Genomic DNA, 23,854 nt, shown 5'->3' with positions numbered 1-23,854 from the left:
AGTGATCCTCTTGCCTCCGCCTCCCAAAGTGCTGGGATTACAGGCCTGGGCAACAGAGTGGGACCTCATCTCTACAAAAAATTTTTTTAAAAGTGAAAAATAATGTTATAAAAATTAGAAATGATCAGCCTTTCAAATGATGCTAATTGATGTTACATTTAAATAGCATTAACAAAGCCTTTATTAAAAAATACAAGAGAAAACAGCTAATAGGAATACCTATTTTTGGGTATTCTTGAAAAGAATACCTTAAAACCAATTTGGGGCATTAGTGATGGTGAGATATATAATTCTATTATGCTACTTTTGATTTCAGAACAGTTTTTAAATACAAAATCTTTTCTGAACATCATTTGAGGCAAGTATTTTTTGAGTATTTGTTTTATTTTAGCACTACAAAGATGGTCCACTGTTTCTGGCCTTGTGTTTCCAGTGTGATATCTATGGTCATTTGTTCAAATTGTTTCCCTGGATGTTGTGTAATTTTTCTGTTTTCATGATTTTCCCTGTTTTTGGATTCCAGTACTTTAACTATGATGTACCTATGTGCTTTTCTTCATATTTATCCTGTTGGAATTTTGCCTAGATATTTGAATTTCTAAATGTATGCATTTCACCAAATCTGGGATTTTTTTTTTTTTGCTGCTGTTTTCTGAAAAAAATTTTTTTTTTCTGTACCACTTTCTCTTTCTGGGACCCTAGTTAAACCTATGTCATATCATATGATATTATTCTACAGGTCTTAGTCATTTTTAAAAAAACCTATCTTTAGGTTCACTTGCTCCTCTGCCATGTCCATTCTCATATTAAAGCCATTCAGTGAATTTTTATTTAAGATATTTTAATTCTCAGTGCTAAATTTTCCATTTGGTTCTTTTTTTTATTTTTAATTTTTATGTTTCCAATTTTTTCATTCATTAACTTGTTTTTAACTTCATAGAGCATAATTATAATGACTGCTTTATAAGTTCTTGTCTGATAGCTACACATCTGGATCATCTTGAGTTTAGTCTTTGTTGATGCCTCTCCCCCATAACCCCATTTTCTGGTTCTTCACCTTTCCAGTATTTGGGGATTGTATCCTGCCATTGTGAATATAATATTGTAGAGACTGTGGACTCCATTCTTCCAGGGAGTTGCTTTTCTTTTAGCAAGCAGCTAACATAGTTGGACTCAAACTGCAAAATTATCTCATCTTCTGTGGGTGGCAGCACAGATCTCAGCATAGTTTTTTGGTTTTGTTCTTAGTTGAGCTGTTTGCATTCTGCCCTGAACATAAGCGGGTCAGAGATCAGTCACAGAGTCTCGCAGAGTTTACACAAAGAAACTTCAGGATTTCCCCCTAGCTTTTTGTCCTGGGCTCTGCTTTCCTCAGGCCAGAAAGATGGTGATTTTCAATGGGAGCTTTGGCTGTTTTGTGCCACACTTAGACTATGTTTTCCCCCGGGACAAAGCCAGAAAACTCACTCTTGTGTTGGCCTCTTCCATGTTTCGGTTTTTCTCCTAAGTCTACCTGACTCTTGACTCTCCAGAGCCTTAAAATAATTGTCTTTTGTATTTTTTCCATTGTTTACACTCTCTATATAGGGGTCAGTCTTCTGGGAAGTAACTCCACCATACTGGATGCAGAATTTGAGAATTTTTTTTTAAAAATTATACAAAACTAAATATGCCCTTACCACATGATTGTGCTTATTAGCTTGTTGTTTACCCAAGTGAATTGAAAACGTACAAAAGGATGTTTATAGCAACTTTACTCATAATTGCCAAAAGTTGGAAGCAACCAAGATGACCTTCAGTAGGTGAGTGGATACATAAGCTGTGGTACATGCAGACAATGGAATGTTATTCTCTGCTAAAAGGGAATGAGCTATCAAGCCATGAAAAGACATGGAGGAATGTTAAATCCATATTATTTAGTGAAAGAAGCTAATCTGAACAGGGTACATACTGTAGGATTCCAGCTATATGACATTCTGAAAAAGGCAAAAGTATGGAGACAGTAAAAAGATCAGTGGTTGCCAGAAGTTAGGGGGAAGGGAAGGATAAATAAATAGGCAAAGCACAGAGGATTTCTAGGACAGTAAAAATTATCTTTGTGAGACTACAGTAATGAATGTGTCATTACGTATAGAATGTATACCACAAGAGACAAATTATGGACTTTGGGTGATGATGTGTGTCAGTGTAACTTCATCAGTTGTGACAAATGTACCACTGTGGTACGAGATATTGACAGTGAGGTGGTGAATGTGTATGGGAAGGGGATATATGGGAACTCTCTGTACCTTCCTCTCAATCTTGCTGCGAACCTGAATCTGCTCTAAAAATGTGTATTAAAAAATTATTTTTAGATCTAAAGTGTTTTATAGGCTTATTTTATATTACAAAGGTTATAAATGCTTGTTGCACGGACCATTTTAAAGAAGAAAGTGAAGATCACCTATATTCAACTATCAAAAGACAATGTGTATTAATATTTTGAGGAATATTCCAGGAATAATAACCTAATGACATCATTATGCAATGAATGGAATGTTACTAATTTTAAGATGAAGGTGCTAGATGCCATTTTGTTTATACTTAGTATCTTAGGAAATTTTTATGTGTTAAATATCGAACATAGCTTTTCTTTTTTTTAATTTCAAAATGCATACAGGACTATGGCAGTCCTCTAATGATGATACCTATATTTTGCTTATTTTATTTTCCTTTCTAAACAAGACTATAATATGCATCCTTGCCACTCAACTTTGAACATCTGTTTAGTTACTGTATTTGAATAATTCTTAGAAATGGAATTGCCAGATTGGAACTTAAGAGTGCTAAGGTGTTATCTCAGTGGAAGTAGCACAAAGAAGAAAGGAATTAATTTCTTATTTAACCTTATAACAGTCATAGGCATTACTCTTCCTTTTATCCTAAATACAATGATATGCAAGTGGATTTGTGATACTGTCTTAAATTGAGTAATTATATGTTTGGTTATCATTGGCTAAAAAGTTACAAAATCATCGATTGGAAGTATCAACCATTTTACCATTGAAACCAAATCATTTGCCTCTCTTCTGTGCGTTCTGTGTGGCCATTAATGGAGGAACTTGCTGTTGATATTCTTTCAGGTATTGATTTTATCCTGAATGTTATGATGCTTGCTTTTTACACAATTTCAAAGAAAAATACATGATCATTGTGAAAAACCAATAATCAAATAGTAACCACTGCTTTGTGTATATATACATGCAACATTTTAAAAATTAACACAAAATTGGACATTAAACAAGTTTTCTTATTTTCTCCCATCTCAACAGTTTTAGAAATAAAGGAGGTAAACTGTCAAATTGAGCTCTACTGACTTAGCTAAGACTTATGTAAGTATTCATATTCCCAAGAGTCATGTTCTCATTTCTGAATTACTTCAATAGCAATTTTTTAATGTTTTTGGTACTTAGTTGATTTATATGTATGCACTGGTTCTGTTTGTTCCCTTCTAGTGATCTTACAGCTGTGATCACCAAACTACGCCCCACAGACCAAATCCAGCCCTGCCGCTGCTTGTTTTTGTAGAAAAAGTATTATTGGAACACAGCCTGGCCCATTTATTTATGTATAGTGTGTGGCTACTTTCAAGCATAGTTGAGTTGTTGTGACAGAGACCATAAGGTCCACAAAGCCTAAAATACTATCTGGCCCTTTAAGAAAAAGCTTGACCCCTGTCTTGGAGCATTCATAGAATAGAATGGAAAGGGGGAGGTGTACAAATATATCAAATAAGCTTCCTCTTTTGTTTTAGAATATTTTAAAAATGGACTTTTTTTTGAGAACAGTTTTAGGTTCATAGCAGAATTGTGTGGAAGTACATATTTCCTATATAAATACTTTCTTTTAAATTTAGGTTTTATGAACTAAGTACTTTTTGTAAAATGGTTATTTAAAGAAACGATTGATTTATATTTTATCACAACTATAGCTAGTCTGTACCAACACTTGTTGAAAAGGCTTTAAGTAAAGTTTTAAGTGAAGAAGAGAATCTGGGTATTGTTGTCTCTGGTCAAAAAATGAGAGAGTTCAAGGTTTTTAAAAGTTTAGTTCTCCAAATGAGGTTTAAAGTGTGAAATCCAGGATTTTTATTTGCACTTGAACTTTTGCCTGCTATTATTTGGATCTCTCAGCATTGGTTTCTGGCTTATTCTTTTCAGTACCAATATGATCTTTTTGATTTGACATTGAATTAATCTGACCATTTCAGAAATTTTAGAAATGGAGTTTTAAAATGAAGGTTTACATTGTTGAAAACTATTCCTCAAAAATCAAAAATACAAGGAAAGAAGAAAAGCATGCAAAACACATTTCGAATGTTTCTTTCAAGGAGAGAGGTTTATTTCCATTTGTTTCTGTCTTGGAGTGCAGATTAACTGTCCAGAATAAAATACATAGGCCAAAAAACAAGCCACAATAAATGTGAAAGGATTGAAACTATAGAAAGTATTTCTGTCCTACAATCACAATGAATTGAAAATAAAAGTAACTAAATGTAATTTGGGGATTTTATAAATATGTGGAAATTAAATAACATACATCTAAATAACTAGTGGAACAAAGAAGAAATCACCAGGGAAATTAGAAAACACTTTGAGATGAACAAAAATGACACAAATGCCAAAACTTATAAATGCAGCTAAAGCAGTACTTAGAGGGAAATTTATAGCTGAAAACACTGCTATTAAAAAGGACAGAACCAACCAAACAAACAAACAAAAAAACCCATACGAACTTCAAACCTTTCTCTTTAAGCACTGGAAAAAAGCAAATTAAAACCAAAGTAAATAGAAGGGAGAAAATAAAGATCAGAGTACAAATGATGGAATTGAAAAAAAAGAAAAGGAAGCTAAAATTTGGTCCTTTGAAAAAAAATCAAAATTGACAAGCTTTTAGTTAGACTGACAAAAATAATACTAAAATTACTAAAACAGGAATGAAAGGGGACATTACTACTTACTGATCTTAAAAAATAGGAATATAAATGATTATGATGAACAACAGTATGGCAACAAATTAGATAGATGAAATGGACAAATTCCTAGGAAGGCAAAAAAAAGAAAAACAACTCAAATCTCATTCAAGAAGAATAGAAAATATGAATGGACCTGCAGAAGTAAAGAATTTGAATTAGTAATCAAAAGGCTACCCATAGAGAAAAGCCCAGGCCCAGATGGTGAATTATATCAGACATTTAAAAGGAATACCAAATTACAAACTCTTCCAAAAAAGTAGAAAAGGGAGTACTTCCTAACTCATTCTATGAGGCCAGTGGTACCCTGATACCAAAATTGGAGAGACATGAAAAACTACAGAACAATTTCTTTTATGAATATAGACACAAAAATTGCCAACAAAATTCTAGAAACTGAAGGAAGCAATATATGAAAAGGATTATACATCATGTCCATGAAGGATTTATCTCAGATTGGTGTAACATGAAAATCAATTAATGTAATGCACCATACCAATAAAAAAGGACAAAAACTACTTGATAATCTCAATAGATGCAGAAAAAGCATTTGGTAAAATCCAATATCTCTTTGTTACACATACATAAAAAAAATCCTCACTCAATAAGAAATAGGCAACTTCATCCACTTAATAAAATGGCTTCTACAAAAAACACACAGTTTATTTACATTGTGATACTACATAACAGTACCTAATGGGGTTATATGATACATAATGGAAACAGAGGAAATGTTTTCCCTTTAAGATCAGGATTGCGATAGGGATGTTTACTCTTGTTACTTCTACTTAACATTGTGCTGGGGGTTCTAACCAGGGAAATAAGAAAATGAATCGGCATACGGATTAGAAAGGGAGAAGTAAAAGTGTATTTTCAGATATTATCTTGTACATAGAAAACCCTAAGGAATCCACTAAAAACCTGTTAGAACTAATGAGCAAGTTTAGCAAAGTTGAGAATCAATTTACAATTGAGCAATTTACAAAAATCAATTTTATTTCTAGATAGCACCAATGGACAATCTGTAAATGAAATTCAGAAAAGTTTCATTTGCAATAGAAAATTCTCTATTCAAAAAGAATAAAAAACTTAGGAATGAATTTAATGAAACAAGTATAAAAATTACACTGTGGAAATTATATTGTTGAAAAATTAAGGACGAGCTAAAAAAAAGCTGGAAAGACATCCAGATTCATGATCAAAAGACTTAATATTAAGATTGTTAAGATGGCAATACTTCCCAAATTGATACATAGATTCAAAGCAATTCCTCTCAAAATCCCAACTGGATTCTTTGCACAAACTAATTCTAAAATTCATAGGGAATGCAAGGAACCCAGGATAGCCAAAATTTTTTGAAGAAAAACAAAGTTTGATTACTCACACTTCCTGATTTCAAAACTTACTACAAAACTATATTAATCAAATCTCTGTGGAACTGGCAAAACATAGACATATAGATTAGAAGAATAGACTTGAGAGTCCAAAAATAAAGCCGCACATTTAGGGTTGATTTCCAACAGGGTATCAAATCCCTTCAAAAGCCAAAGAATAGACTTTGACAAATGATGCTGGCACAACTAGATATCTACATGAAAATGAATGAAGTTGGACTTAGAAAAAATGAACTCAAAGTGGATCAGACTTAAATGTAAGCACTATTATAAAACTCTTAAAATATAGAAGTAAATCTTTATGATCTTGGTTTAGGCAAAGACTTCTTAGACATGACACATAGAAACTCGAGACAAAAGAAAAAATATATAAATTCCATTCCATCAAAATTAAAATGTTTTTGTGTTTCCACTGGACACTAGCAAGAAAGTGAAAAGACACCTATAGATTGGGAGAAAATATCTTCAAGTCACATACCTGATAAGGAACTTGTATCCAGAATATATAAAGAACTCATACAACTCAATAATTAAAAAGCCCAATTTTAAAAATGGGCAAAGGATCTGCATAGACATTTATCCACGGAAGACACACAAATTGCCAATATGTACATGAATAATTGCTAAAAATAACCGTTAGAGGATTGCAGCTGCAAACCATAATGAGATGTGAGTACAAACTGACGAGGATAGGTATAATAAACAAGACACATACATTAGTAAGGAAGTAGAGAAATCGGCACCCTTGTGCATTGCTTGTGGGAATGTAAAATTGTGCAGCTACTTTGGGTAACAGTTTGGCAGTTCCTCATGTGTTTAAACATATAGTTAACACAGAACTCAGAAACTTCATTGCTAGATATACAAGAGAAATGAAAACATATGTTCACACAAAACTTAATGTATTTAAAAAGTAGAAATAACCCAAATGTTTATCAACTTATGATTGGATAAAAATTAAATGGTATATCCATAGAATGGGATATTATCAGGCAATGAAAAGGAATGAAATAATGATACATGTTACAACATGGACAAATCTTGAAAACGTACAGTAAGTGAAAGAAGCCAGTTTAAAAGACAACATACTGTGTGATTCCATTTATATCAAGTATCCAGAATAGGCAAATCTTTACAAATGGAGTGGATTAATGGTTTCCTGGGATTGGGGGAAAAATGACTGCCAGTGAGTGTGGGATTTTTTTTTTATGGGTGATGACATTCTAAAATTGTGTGCCGATAGTTGCACAACTCTAAATACAGTTAAAATTATTGAATTTTACACTTTTAGTGTGGGTGAACTATATGGTACATGAGTTATAGCTCAATGAAGCTGTTTTTAAAAAGGTAATCCATTGGAACAGGTTGGAGCATTTTTGAATATTTATAATTTATGGATAAAAACATTGGTTATTATCTTAACACTACTTGTTAAAATATGTTGTATTTCCTGAAAAAAAAAACACTAAATACCACTGAAGACCATTGAAATGGCTGAAATCAAAAAGAGTGACAATACCAAGCACTGATACAGATACAGAGCAAAAGGAATTCTCATATTGCTAATGGAATTGCAAAATGGTACCACATCTTTGAGAAACAGTTTGGCATATCATGTGAAGTTAAGCATTTTCCAGCACTATGACCTAGAAATTTATACCAGGTATTTTCCCAAGACAAATAAAAATCTGTATTTGTACAAAGACTGGTAAGTAAATATCAACAGTAGAATTATTTATAATAGCTCAAAACTGAAAATTATCCAAATGTCTAACAACTGAGAAAACAGTTGTGATTGATCTACACAGTGGAATACTACCCAGCAATGAAAGAAATAACACTGATACAAGCATAAAACATTTTGTTAAGTGAGAAGACTACATATTATAGAATTCTATTCATATGAAATTGTAGATAAGGCAAAACAATAGTGACAGAAATCAGATTAGTAGTTGAGGTATGGGGTCAGGAGAGAGAATTGACTGAAAATGGGCACAAGAAAATTTATTGGGGTGATGGGAATATTCTACATCTTGATTGTGATTGTAAACCAAATTATATGTCTGCCTTATTTAAAACAGCTCTCCATTGTCCACAGAATTAAATTCAACCTACTTAATATGGCACAAAAACTGTTTATTGATGTTATTACTGCCTACTCTTCAAGACTTGTAAGTTTATGCTTTCACCTGATTCTTTTGTCAATCCGAATAGCTTTTAGACACAAGAATGTGCTAAGCTAGAAGTTCCGTGTTTAGAAAATAAGGCTTCATGAGACTTCCTTGTTTACCATTAAATTCTTAACTATATGCTTGGAGTCTTCTGGAGAAAAACCTCAGTGGCTCCTCTATATGTTTGTACTCACATAATTCCATCATGAAGTATTAATATATAAAATCTGAATGCTTTTAGGTGTTCTTTTAATATCTAACTCCCAATATTAGACCATAAATTCCTTAGTGAAATAACTGTCTCTTTGAATCCCTAAAAAATATTAATTCCCAGAATGAATCCTCACCTTTAATTAAATTTATCAGCCCTTATAATTGAGGATTAGCCCATCAGTTCTGATCACAGATTGAGCCAACTCTTGGCTAAAGGAAAAAAAAAAATCTCTAATCCAAAATCCTTGCTAAGTTTTTATTACACAATCTCTCACAAATATTTCCCTTAAGTAGTCTGAATTCCTAACTCGTGCATCCACAATATATAAGAAAATGGGTATTGTTTACATCACTAAATTTTGGGTTAGTTTTTTATGCATGCATAGGAAACTGGTGCTCCTGGTAGTAGTATAAATTTGCATACTATATTGGAAAATCTTTTAGCACAATCTACTAAAGTTGTCTTAAGCATGTTCTATCACTTATTTCTACTCCTAAGCATATATACACCCAGTCAAAAGACATATATATATATATATATGTTGGTTTATACCAACATTAGTTGAAATAGCCAAAAACTGGAGAAAGTTCAAATTTCTAACAGGAGAACAATGGATAAAGTATGTTATATTTATAAAATAGACAATAACAGCAATAAATATAGACAAACTGCAGACCCAACAACATAGATAGATCTTGCAAGAATACTGTGGAGAGAAGCATACCAAACACACCATAGTATATATCATATGATTTTATTTTTTAAAAATTCAATAACAGGCAAAACTACCCTGAATTAGAGTTCAGGAGAGTGGTCACTTTTGTGAGGGAAGCAGGGCTGGCAATTCCTATGTGTACTTGAGAAGAATGTGTACGTGCATGAGCATGTGCTGTTGGGTGGAGTGTTCTACAGTGTTCTACGGTTAAGCCTAGTTAGTTTATAGTGTGGTTCCAGCCTTCTATAGCCTGTTGATCTTCTGTCATAGTTGTTCTATCAATTATTGAAAGTATAGTATTAAAGTCTCCAACTATTATAGTTTAATTGTCTATTTTTCTCCAATTCTGTCAGTTTTTGTTTCAAATATTTTGGGACTCTGATTTAGGTATGTGTATATTTATAATTATTGTATCTTCTTGATGTATCAACCCTTTTATCATTATAAAATATGGGCCATACTTTTCTGTTTTTTTACATGTCTTGTAATTTTTTATTGAGAACCAGACATTTAAAATATTTTTAATGGGATTGAAATATATTAAGTGAAATTTCTAAAATATTAAGTATTTAAAATGGAAACTAGATTCCCTTCTCATTGCAGGATTTGTGGTTTCTGTTGGTTTTTACTTAAAGTGACTTTCTGAACTTGTTCTGTAAAGTCTCAGTTCTTTTTTTATATCTCACCACTAAAGTCTCTGCTCAGCTTAATGGTCAACTAATGATTGGACAGGGATATCCTTAAATGCCTTGAACCCTCCATTCTGGTGGCCAATCCTGTTTTTCCAGTATCAAACCTCCATTATCCAAGACTGCTGTGTTTACATGACTTTAATTAAATGTTTGGGAGTAAGGGAGGGGAGTAGACAATAGCCGAGACCAACCAACAACCTAAAATTCAATATGAGATCTCACTATTTTCACAGATCCTTAATCTTCCCTGCTGTTGGAAATTTTTCTTTGGCTAGTTTCTCTGGATTCTGTATTTCTGCAAGGTTTCTGGGCTCTCCCTCCTCTTTCTGATACCTTCTCCCCTCTCCTTTCTCCAGTGTTCTAAGCCCATCCTCAAAAAACTAGGAATAAAATTTAAAATCCTCTAAGATCATTATTAAACAGAACAATTTAATAATAGTTATCTTTATTGTAACCTTTCCCATTTGAACTAGCCCAGGATCTCCTTTCACAGTAAAACAGCCCCCTTTAGGTGTTTTTTCCTAAATAAAATAGTTAAATAACCAGGAGATGAGATCATTATGCCACTCTTCTAAAAGGTAAAGTGGCTTAAGTTTTGTTATTAAATAGCATTTTTTTCCCTTACAGTTATTTTGTTTGGTTTTTCGAAAAATGCTTGAAAACCTCTTTTATTTCCACCATCTTTTTATGAAAACATTTTGTTTGAGTACTGAAGGCTTTATTTTTGTTTTATTAGAAAAGAATTATTTTTATTGATGAAAATAATATCTGTTTGGAGGTAGACTTTAGCTTTTACCTCAGTATCCATCCAGCTTATTGGTTAGGGCTGTTGTTAAAATTTTATTGTTTCTTTCATGTAAGTTCTGCACTGTTCTTTTTAGAGCCATTCTAAATTATCTTAAAATTTTAATACAACTGATAATGGAATCTTTTTCTGGTTGTTCTATCTTCCAACTGGCTGCAAGGAAATCATTAGTTTTTATTTATTTATATTTTATTAGTCTACTAAACTCTTTATTTCTGGGGAACATTTTAGTTGATTCTCTTATTCTTTTTTATATATAAAATCATATAGTTTGCAAGTGATAATTTTATCTGTTCTCTAATATCAGTTCCTGTTATTTTTATTCAATATCTTATTATCAATTTTTTACCATTATAAATATTTCTTTAATAATCTGTTTTCTGCACATTATATGTATATAAACACAAATACTGTATGTATATATATAAAAAATTATTGAAAACATTCTGCTGACATTTTTGAATCCTGTATTTTATTTAACATTGTATCATGAGAATTGTCTTCTGTCTCTACATAGTCTTCAAAACCATGCTTTTAAACGGGGGAACAGTATTCCAATATTTGGTTATAACATTTTAAATCTGTCATTCTGCTTTGTTGGCCATTTATGATGCTTCCTATTTTCTACTGTTGATGGTAGGAGATAGTCAGGCCCAACTGTAGCACTTACCAACACAGCACCTGTTCTGTGCCAGGCACTTTCTCTCTACATATTAACTCTTCTGGTTCTCTAATGTGAAGGAAGTACTATTATTACACCCATTCCCAGATGAATAAACTAAAGCACAGAGTTTTCAAGAAAAAGTTAAATAACGAAATGTTCAAACACATGGTGAAGAGTTCACGTTCTTGACCACTGTATCTAAATAAGTTTAATTGCTCAAGTCATACAGGGCCAGACACTGCTCTACGTACTTTACATGTATACCTCTTTTAATCCTGTGAAAAACTACCAACTTCCCAACCAACCAACCAACCAACCAAACTTTAAGTGGGATGAAGCCAGGTTTAGAGGTATACAGACTTGGTTGCAAATTCCAACTCAAACATCTTGTTCGCTCTGTGGCATGACCATGCCTCCCCTCCCTGAGCTTGTTTCTTCTTTGTAAAATAGAGATGTTAATCATTCCTACCTCATATAATTTTACAGATAATATCTGTACGATGCTTTGCCTAATAATTTGACATGTGACACTCATTCAATAAATGATAGCTATTGATATGAAAATTATTACTCTTATCTTAAAATTAGCTTAGTGTCCACCAATATATTTTTATAATTATTATTTTTTAAGACTTTATTTTTTTAGAGTTGTTTTATGTTCACAGCAGAATTGATAGCTCATGTGTACAGCCTTTCCCATTGTCAACATCCCCAACCAGAGTGGTACATTTGTTACAATTGATCAACCAACACTGACACATCATTATTACCCAAAGTCCATAGTTTGCCTTAGGGTTCACTTGGTGGTGTATGTTCTATGGGTTTGGAAAAACATATAATGACATGTATCCATCATTATAGTTATCATACAGAGTATTTTCACTGCCCTAAAAATCTTCTGTGCTCCTCCTACTCATACCTCCTCCCACCCTGAACCCCTGGCAACCATTGAGCTGTACTGTGTCCACACTTTTGTCTTTTACAGACATACTTGGAATATATAGTATGTAACCTTCTCTGATTGGCTTCTTTCACTTAGTAATATGCACTTAAGTTTCCTCCATGTCTTTTCAACCTTGATGACTCATTTCTTTTGGGTGCTGAATAATGTCCATTGTCTGGATGTACCATAGTTTATTTATCCATTCACCTACTAGAGGACATCTTGGTAGCTTCAAAGTTTTGGCAATTGTAAAGAAAGCTGCTATAAATATCCATGTGCAGGTTTTTGTGTGGACATAAGTTTTCAACCCCCTCAAGTAAATACCAGTGTGCATGATTACTGGATCATATGGTAAGATTATATTTAGCTTTGTAAGAAACTGCCAAACTGTCTTCCAAAGTAGCTGTACAATTTGCATAAAAATTTTGGAATCAGTTAATTGATATACACAATATAACTTCCTGGGATTTTGATTGGGATTGTATTGAATCTATAGATCAAGTTGGAAAGAATTGACATCTTGGCAATATTGACTCTCCCTATCATCCAAGAACATAGAACATCTCTTCATTTATTTAGTTCTTTGATTTCATTCAAAATAGTTTTATAATTTTCCTCATATATATCTTATATGTATTTTGCTTATATATTATATATGTAATACTTAGACATTTTACTTTTGGGGTGCTGATGTAAATGGTATTGTGCTTTTAATTTCAAATTCCACTTGTTCATTGCTGGTATACAGGAGAGCAGTTGACTTTTGTATATTAATCTTGTATCCTGAAACATTACTGTAATTGCTTATTAGTTCTAGTTTTTTGTTGATTCTTTCAGATTTTCTACATAGAAAATCATCTTATTGTCAGTTTTCTTGTAAAATTCTTGTTGTCTTGCTGCCTGATGATGGGAGGGATTTATTGTGAACACTGACCTTTGGGAAAATAAAGTTTCCAGATTAATATTATTAAAACATGGAGTCATTAACTCTATGATGTTTCCCATGTTTTGCAATCAAACACGCCCATTGGGTACAGCCAGTCTAACTATTTCAAGCTCCTGCTGTGTGGGCCACTCTAGCCCATTATCCCCCAAATATCATTCTACCACTGAATTAACTTTATTTTTAATTCTTATATTATTCCATGTAGTTGTTGTTACTTCTCCTCTTTTCCTAAGATGGTAAAAGTTTGCTCATTCATATGGTATGACCAAGTTCTCCTAACGGTCCTCTATCTGCAGCATTCATTTACCCTCGGTGATCCAGAGTAAATGAACTGTCATAAGGACACAGAAAATATGAGAAATGCATGAGTTGCAAAAAGAATGCGGTAATAAATGCATCTGCTCGCCACATACAACTAGAGTGAACTTTTAAAAAACATATTTTTTATGAACTATTTGTAGGTAAGTTGCAGACATATTGCCCCTTTAACACTAACTACTTCAGTATGTATTTCCTAAGAACAAGGGCATTTTCTTATATAACCATGGCACAGTTAGCAAGATCAGAAAATTTAGCACTGATGCAATGCTAATATCTCATCCCCAGCCCATATTTGAATTGTATTTATTGTCCTAATTATGTCTTTTGTAGCTAATGTTTTCCTAGTCTAAGATTCAATGCTGGGTCATGTATTGCATTTTGTCGTCATGTCTTTTTAATCTCTTTTAGTTTGGAACATTTTCTTGGTCTTACTTTTTGTTTCCTGACCTTGTTATTTTTGAAAAGTATAGGCTGCTTATTTTATGGAATATCCCTATGTTTAGGTTTGCTGGTTTTCCCTCATGATTAGATTCAGGTGGTTTATTTTGATAAGAATATCACAGAGCTGATATTATGTCCTCAGTGTATCATATCAGAAGGCACACATGGAGACAGTTTGTCCCAATATTGGTGATGTTAAGGTGGTTGTCCTCCAAGTCTCCTTACTGTAAATTTATTATTTTATCTTTGAAATTATTAAGTAATTTGTGGTGAGTTATTTTGACATCATGTAAATATCTTGTTCCTCATCCAACTTTTACCTATAACAACTATAATATGTATATTTACCTAATACAACCTTTACCTATGGTAATCTATTGCCTACAATAACCTTTAACTGTGATTATTTTCTAATATCATTCTTCTATATTCATATTTTGGCATCTCACTGTGAGGAAGAGATTTTCATTCTTATTTTATTCATCTCATAATAAACTCAGGCATTTTTATTTTATTCTATGAATTATAATCCTTTATTATCATTTTTTATTTTGATACTCTAATCTGTCCCAGATTTGGCAATGGGGGTTTTGTTTAGTGGGCTTCTATGACCTTTTGTTATATCTCCATCATTCTTTGCATACTTCTTACATTCTAGTATGATAAGATACTCTAAATTAATCTTGTCCTTTCCCTGCTGTAGCACTGGTTTAAGCCATTTTTCCAAGGAGCCATCTTTCCTTCTAGTTGAGAATGGTGTTTAGAAACCAAAATCTTGGGTGGTAAGTATATTCATTACTGCTGAGGTTACATTGTCTTAAGGTCTTCTCAAGATGTGTATATTGAATACAATTTCTGATCATTGTTGGGATTCAGTGATTTTTTTGTGGCTTAAAAGAGTATACATTTCTTAATTTCTAAAAACTAGGGAGTAATTTCACAAGTAGAAAAAAATATATTTTAGAATTATAAGGACATCTTTTTTTCTGTATTCTTTTGGTGTTATATGCTGTAATCATTCATGAAAAAAATGTCTTGATATAGTTAGGGATTGACAAGGGGAGGGGGCATAGAAAACTTTTTATAATTTCTTTTAAAGTATTTTGGCGGAGCTGTGGTTCATTCTTTATCTGACTTTTTATGTTTGATATAATTGGATCTTTGGGACATTATCCCTGAAGGATCTGAAGTTTCAAACCTCTGTGTATTACAACTGCTGAACTTTAAATTGTTCAGAGACAACAGGTATTCCCCCAAAACAACAAATGGTTTAAATTTCCTTAGTGTTTTTGTTACTATCCTTTGGCATTTTTAGTTATAGTGGTAAGTCAATAATTTTTAAAGAAATGAATTGCACTATTGATTTTTACATAATAACATTTAACATTTTAACACAAGTATTCATTCTTTCTTGCATGTAGCTAACCATCTGAAACATAAACAACATTTCATTTGGAGTTGGTGACAGGAAATTCACAGGCGAGGATAAATTTTTCTTGGCTACTATTTTTAGACTATAGAAAATATCAAATCCCAGGCAATTGGGCTGATTTTTTATCCTAAAAAAATTATATTTGCTAGTCTTAACAAGAGAACAAAAAATTAAGTTTCCTTAAAGTAATCTTTTATAATAATCTTTTTTGTAGAGAATCTGTTAAAAACTGGCAGAGAAATCCATAAGAAATAGTCTGTTAACTAACAAATGAGTAAGAACCAACTACTGTGATGAAGGAAAAACTGGAAATCTTGAGACGAAAAGCAAAAACTCTGCATGTTTGATAACCAAGGAGGGAAGTAGTACTGCCGAATACTAAAGGTATATTCAGCATTACTGATAATATTTGGACCTGCCAGGTAAGCTGTTTAGGGACTGATGATTAAAACAGAAAAATAAAAATTAAAGGGCTTGTTAATAAGCTAGATATATGGTTGAAGAAGTCAAAGATAGTAATATAATAAAAACAATTTGAAAATTTTTATGCACCTATCATAGGGGCATAGTAATATAAGATATTGTCACACATCACTATTTTCACCATACCAGCTAGCTTTTTAAATATGGAGAACTGGCAAAAGAATGATAGCATTGACTGAAGTTTAGAAACTAGGAAAGAATACTACGGATGAGAAAAGAAGACTGAAATATTACAAATCGTATAATTGAGAGATTTGTCTATGAGAGAAAGAACAAAACAAGGATGGCAGATTGCATAGATAGTGTGACAATGAAGAGAATATTTTAAGAACATGTATATTTGAAAATAGAAAGGAAAGAGTCAGAGGAGCAGGAAAAGGTTGAAGATGTTAAAGAGCAATATAAGCGCAGAAGCAAGGTAAGCTTTTTGGAATAATATTTTATGTATACTGTAAAATGTAAAAATATAAATAAAATCTTAATTGTCTTATTTATAACTAGATGATCTATAATCTTACTTTCAAAGATATCTTATGGTAATTTTCTAAAGGAGTTTAATTTCTGCATTCCCTGAATATTCCTGTGTTTTAATGTAAAATAAAGGTATAGCCTAGGTATAATTTTTAGAACTCTTTAATATACAAAAGTATGGGGCTCAATAATGAATAAAACTCTACAGTAGATGTATCAGTGTTTAAATGAAGTGGGTTATTTTGCGTGTTCTTAAATATAATAAAAAAATGAGTAGGTACAATGTTTCAAAGCAATGCCATCCTTTTTGAAACCAGTGTACAGACCTCCAAGCTATTATCCGTAAAGGACAAAGTTCATTTAGACTCAGAACTTTATAGGTGGTAGTTTAAAATTAACTTTTTTCTTTTCTCTTTTCTTTTCCTTTCTTTTCTTTTTTCTTCTTTCTTCCTTTCTTTTTTTTCTTTCTTCCTCTTTCCCCCTCTCTCCTTCCCTTCCTTCCTTCCTTTCCTTTCTCTTCTTTCTCATTCATTCTCTTCCACCAGCAAAGATCATTACTGGTTTTTATTGTACAAATGAGCTTTCTTTTCCTCACTTATCTGGCTTACTTTTCTAATTTATGCTCAATAATTTATTCAATATACATCCATATTTTTCCTCATTCAGCCACTTTCAAATCTTTATTGAAAAATTACTGTGCCAAGGATAGGATTATGAACTGAAATTCAAATATTAAATGTTTATTCTTGTTTTAAAATTCACTGTTTTCTAAATTTTATTGTAGAAGAATCAACTTTTCATGTAGATCAAACTTGTTTTTCTCCCTAAAGGACACTATCCTGTGATTTCTTGTGGTAAAATTACATTTATAACAGCGAAAATAAGTTTGAGAGTGTTTTCCTAACTAAATGAACATTACACTTTATTCATTTCTTTATGTCCTCAGATGAAACGAAGAGAATACTACTAGAATAACTACAACTGAAAGAAAGAAAATGCAAAGAGAAAATCTCACCATTTTGAGCATTTTTTTCTTGGAGGGATTTTCCCATTACCCAAGGTTAGAGGTGGTTCTCTTTGTCTTTAGCCTTGTAATGTACCTGATAACACTCTTGGGCAACAGCACTCTTATTTTAATCACTATCCTAGATTTACACCTTCAAACCCCCATGTACTTGTTCCTCGGAAATCTCGCTTTCATGGATATTTGTTACACATCTGCCTCTATTCCTACTTTGCTGGTGAACTTGCTGTCTTCACAGAAAACCATTATCTTTTCTGGGTGTGCTGTACAGATGTATCTGTCCCTTGCCATGGGCTCCACAGAGTGTGTGCTCCTGGCTGTGATGGCATTTGACCGTTATGTGGCCATTTGCAACCCACTGAGATACCCCATCATCATGAACAAGCAGGTCTGCATGCAGATGGCCATGGTCTCCTGGGTGACGGGTTGTCTGACTGCCGGCCTAGAAACCAGTTTCGCCCTGCAGATACCCCTCTGTGGGAATCTCATAGATCACTTCACATGTGAAATTCTGGCGGTGCTAAAGTTGGCTTGCACAAGTTCGCTACTCATGGATATGATTATGCTGGTGGTCAGTGTTCTCCTCCTGCCCATTCCAATGCTCTTAATTTTCATCTCTTATGTCTTCATCCTTTCTACAATTCTGAGAATCAACTCTGCAGAGGGAAGAAACAAAGCTTTTTCTACCTGTGGTGCTCACTTGACTGTGGTGATCTTGTATTATGGGGCTGCCCTCTCCATGTACCTGAAGCCTTCTTCATCAAACTCACAAAAAATAGACAAAATCATCTCGTTGCTTTATGGAGTGCTCACGCCTATGCTGAACCCCATAATTTACAGTTTAAGAAACAAAGAAGTCAAAGACGCTATGAAAAAACTGCTGAGAAAAATACCATTGCATCAAACAAATGAACATCTCTGAATGGGAGCCTATGGTTTTACCAGGGATATGCCGCTGGTGTGCCTCACCAGACAAATACAACCTCTTAGAACTCTGATTGAATCTCAGTTCTATCATGTCACAGTTATAAGATATGTGTACACAGAATGATTGCCTATGGACAATGGTAGGTTACAATTGGCATTTATTAATATTTCCTGTCTTCTGTGTTTCATGGTTGTGAGGGTTTGAGCTATAGTGTCACCAAACGTTTGCTCTAAAAAAAAATCTTGGATAAATTTAGACTCAGTGAATATTAGTGCCAGAATAAACTTGTATATATTCTCTGCTTAAATATTTTCTCAAATGAGGATGGAGCATAAAGCACCATCTGTGGAATGGTCATGCTGGAAACTCAGACTTGTGGCGGCAGGGGGAAAAGTGCATTTATTGAAACCTTAAAATCTGGACCCCCGTAATATGCCGAAAAAAAAAAAAAAGAAACAAATGAAGATCGGCCTTGATTATGCAAACGAAAAACAGAATAAAAAATTAGAAGACTTGCTCAGCATCACACAGCTGCAGAACTGGAACTACAACATCTTTCCCACTTCTTGGCCAGAGCTTGTTCTACCACACAGTGATGGGTTCCCCATTACCATTCATTATTCACAATTCTTTTTTTTTTGTTGTTGTTGAGACAGAGTCTCACTATGTTGCCCAGGCTAGAGTGAGTGCCATGGCGTCAGCCTAGCTCACAGCAACCTCAAACTCCTGGGCTCAAGCAATCCTTCTGCCTCAGCCTCCTGAGTAGCTGGGACTACAGGCATGCGCCACCATGCCCGGCTAATTTTTTCTATATATATTAGTTGGCCAATTAATTTCTTTCTATTTATAGTAGAGATGGGGTCTCACTCTTGCTCAGGCTGGTTTCAAACTCCTGACCTGGAGCAATCCGCCCACCTCGGCCTCCCAGAGTGCTGGGATTACAGGCATGAGCCACCGCGCACGGCCCAAAATTCTTGATTAAAACTCTTTGTCTTCCTGAGCAAGGCATCCAGTGACATCTTATTTGCCCACCAGCTGACCTTGCTTTCCTAAGCACATAGATACTCTTGTCAATTGTATCTGCTCCTATGCCAGTACACCACTCATACTCTAAGTCTTTTTCACGTGTTTGTCTTTTTTCTTCATTGGATGATTGAATTCATGATGGCAAATATTTCTATTATTTTGTACTTTTATCTTTACAGCAGTCATTTGGTAAATTAATAAATTTATCAGCTTCAAACCGATCACTTTATTTGAAAAGCTACTACCACTTGTGAAAATTATGAAGAAGAAACAAGGGCGATGAGGTATATTGCTTTATAAATATCTAAAAATCAGAGACATTTATACTAGTTGTTTTAAATCCCTTATTTGTATATAAACAGTGCTTGTTAAAAATGCCTCTGATGCAGATATTCTGATTCAGTAATGCTGGGATGGGTCCTCAATGATCTGTAGTTAGAATAGAGCCTGAGAAATTCTGATATACGTTGTGAGATGACCATCCATTGGAAGACATTATTTTCAGCAAAAATCTATCATTCCAAAAGAAAAGTGGAATTAGTTCTTATTTCTCTCTTTTTTTCTTTTATTTTTTCCTCCATTCTTTCTGCCTCCATGTGTACCTTCTCACTTGGCAATCTCCACTTTTAGAGCAGGGAAGGGAACAGAGTTTTGAGTAGAGGGGTGTAAATTCAATTGACAAGTTTCAAAACATGAAAGACTTAAAAAGTTTTAGTATTTAGATACTGAGTTTTAGATTCTGTTACATGTTCCTGTGTATGTAACCCACATATAAAGAAATTCAAAATAATCACACAGCAAAATTCTGGAGATGAAGCAGGGGGACAAATCTGATGCCAAATGTTGCTACCAAGAGATGTTTGATAGTGGGGGGAGGAAAAAAAGCTCTGATTAATGGTTTTGGAATAGCAGAAGAGAGCTGACTGGAAAGCATTTATCCTATAAGTAACTATTTTTCTTCTTAGATACCCCAGTCTTCTCAATCCAATTACCACAGTCATTCTCTGGCAATTTCAGTGTCATTTTGAAGTGAAATTTTATAGTAGGATTTTTATTAGCATAGAGTTGAATTTTATGTTAGATTAGAACTGAATTGTCTGCTTTCTGGAATTTGTTATGTATGGTGCTAAATATAAACAAGAATATGCATAGCTATGGACATAGTGGAAATCTTTACTTCAAAGAGTGAACTATGAGACCTGGAGACACAGAGAATGAATACCCTCTGTAGTTAGTCTAGCAGTTTTGATACAAGTAACTGAGCAGATTGACATGGAACCAAGTGTTTCAGAATGGGATGTGGATCAGAATGGGACAACAAAACAAATTATAAAGGACCCAGATGTCAGAAAAAGACCCAGGACAGAACTTGGGCAGGTATCCCCTTGCAACTCTTGGCTAAGAGATTAGTAGTCACAGCCATATATTCATTCCATAAGGTTGCTGTGAACAACAAATAAGTATATATAAATAGAAATGCATTTTATATATTATATGCAACACTAAGCTTAATTATTGAAAATGGTGCATTTCTTCATTTGGATTAGGTTCCACTTCAACCAAAACTAATTTTAATTGTTACTTTTATAGAGTCTCAGGTAAGGGATCCTTTTTGAGTATTGTTAAAGAGAGGAATATATTTGACAGAGAAGGTAGAACTACCTCTGCAGATGAAGCAGAGGGACAAATCTGATGCCAAATGTTGCTGCCAAGAGATGTTTGATAGTGGGGATCTGAATAGATTAGGATCTGATTAGAAATTTTCCCAAAAAAGATATACATATGGCCAACAAGAATATGAAAAAATCCTCAACATTATTAGTCATCAGAGAAATGCATATCAAAACTACAATGAGATATCATTTCATCCCAGCTAAAATGGCTTTCATCAAAAAGACAGGCAATAATGAATGCTCGTGAGGATGTGGAAAAAGGCGAACTCTTATACATTGTTGGTGGGAATGTAAATTAGTGAAACCACTATGGACAACAGTATGGAGATTCCTCAAAAAACTAAATGTAGCGCTACCATATGACCCAGCAATCTTACTGCTGGGTATATATCTGATGGAGGGAGTTCAGTATATCAAAAAGATATCTGTACTCCCATGTTTATTGCAGCACTATTCACAATAGCCAAGATTTGGAATCAACCTAAGTGTCCATCAGTGGATGAAGGGATAAATAAATTGTGATACATAGGCACAATAGATTATTATATAGCTATAAAAAGAATGAAATCCTGCCATTTGCATTAACATGGATGGAACCAGAGAACATTATATTATGTTATGTGAAATAAGCCAAGCAGAGAAAGACAAATCTCATATATTCTCACTCTTATGTGGGAGCTAAATATTAAAAATAATTGATCTTATGGAGACAGAGAGTAGAATGATGACTACCAGAGGCTGAAAAAGGTATTGGGGATGGGAGCATAAAGTGGGGATGGGGGCATAAAATGGGGATGGTTAATGTGTACAAAAATATAGTTAGATAGAATGAACAATATTTGATAGCACAACAAAGTGACTATAATCAACAATAAGGTATACTTTAAAATAACTAAAATAGTAGAATTGGAATATTCTAACACAAATGTTAAATGCCTGAGGTGATGGATATCCCAATTACTCTGATTTGATTAATTTGCTTTATATGCTGTATCAAAACATCACATGTACCATATAAAGGTATACAATTATTATGTACTCATAATAATTAAAAAGAAGAAAAGAAAGCAATCCCATAAAGTTGCACATAAACTTCTGAGCCATCCCCAAGTTCAACATGCATGGCTCAGACTCCAAAGAGTTTCTGAAAATGGAACTCTGTGGAGTTGGCCACTTTTAAGTCCCAAATATGCCACTGGACGTCATGCATACAGAACAGATTTGAGTAACACTACAAAGTCTTTGGAAACTTAGGTGACAGTGGAACCACAGCTTACAGAAGATAGATAGAAAGCTGTGGCCTGAGCCTAACCACATTAACTGCTTGTTAAAATACACACACACAAATCATAATTTTCTTTTGGATTTAAACAAGACTTACAGTCTCATTACATAATATTCAAAATGTTCAGGATGCAATCCAAAATCACCCAACATATGAGGAGTTAAGAAAATCTCAACATATTGCAAGGGAAAAGGTAACAAATACCAACCCCAATGTGACAAAGATGTTGACATAATCATACAAAGGCTTTAAAGCAGCTATTATAACCATGCTGTAAGTAGTAAGGGTAAACATTCTTGAGTGCATCGAATCCTAACCATTAGACCACCAAGAAGTGTCCAGAGCAAACATTCTTGAAATGAATGAAAATATAAAGAGTCTCTGCAAAAAAAATAGAAGATAAGAAACAAGAGGAAATTTTAGAATTGAAAAATACAACTGAAATAAAAAATGTTATCAATGGGTTGAACCACAAAATGTAGATAGATTACAGAAGAGTCAACTTGAACAGAAATCATCCAAACTAGACAATAGAAAGAAAAAGATTGAAAAAAATGCACATCTGACAAACTAAAGTTTATCTGCCAGTTCTTTCAAGAAAAAATGGTAATGCATGAAAAGAGTGATTCAGTTCACTACTCAAACACTTACGTAAAAGATTATCCTCAAGGTAACATACTTCCAGATGCAGCAGCAACTTCCATTTTTTCACAGTGACTGTTAAAATGACATGTGCTCAAAGGTCAAGATTTAATAGTGTTAATCTTTTTTACTGCTTCATCAAAAATATGCTTGAGTGAAACTGGCATTTTTTTTCTATGAGTACATTGTGATAAGGAATACAGTAATTACTAATATATTTAGGTACTAGTGCTTTTTTTTGAGGACACATTGCACATTTTAGTTACATTTTTAGACTGACTTTAATCTCAAAATCACATATCTATACACCTATTTCCTTTTTGTTGACTTCACTTAAATGCATGGTTTGTTAAACAAAAACTGTAAAAAAAATTTACCATGTCAGTTACATGTAACACACAGGAACAACTTTTAACAGAAACTCATCAACCCTCCTAACATTTTTGTTATTATAAATGCAGATATCAAAACAATCCTGAACATATTTCTGATACTACGAGTAGTCAACACCCACACTGCTTCAAAAATTAACACAATCTGTGACAATATTCATTGCACCTGCTACTTTAAACA

At 33.4% G+C, this 23,854-nt stretch overlaps 1 protein-coding gene across 1 annotated transcript; it reads left to right on the top strand.

Annotated features, from left to right (window-relative positions):
* The first annotated feature begins 17,112 nt into the window (after positions 1-17,112).
* Positions 17,113-22,085, top strand: OR2K2 (olfactory receptor family 2 subfamily K member 2). The gene has a single exon (XM_076008917.1). The coding sequence runs from the start codon at positions 17,699-17,701 to the stop codon at positions 18,647-18,649; it is 951 nt and encodes a 316-aa protein (XP_075865032.1). The 5' UTR covers positions 17,113-17,698; the 3' UTR covers positions 18,650-22,085.
* Positions 22,086-23,854: the final 1,769 nt, after the last annotated feature.

This window comes from Microcebus murinus, chromosome 12 (genome assembly GCF_040939455.1).
Source record: "Microcebus murinus isolate Inina chromosome 12, M.murinus_Inina_mat1.0, whole genome shotgun sequence".
Classification (NCBI taxonomy): domain Eukaryota; kingdom Metazoa; phylum Chordata; class Mammalia; order Primates; family Cheirogaleidae; genus Microcebus; species Microcebus murinus.
Note: the sequence above shows the minus strand (reverse complement) of the source record. Positions and strands in the feature narration are given on the sequence as shown.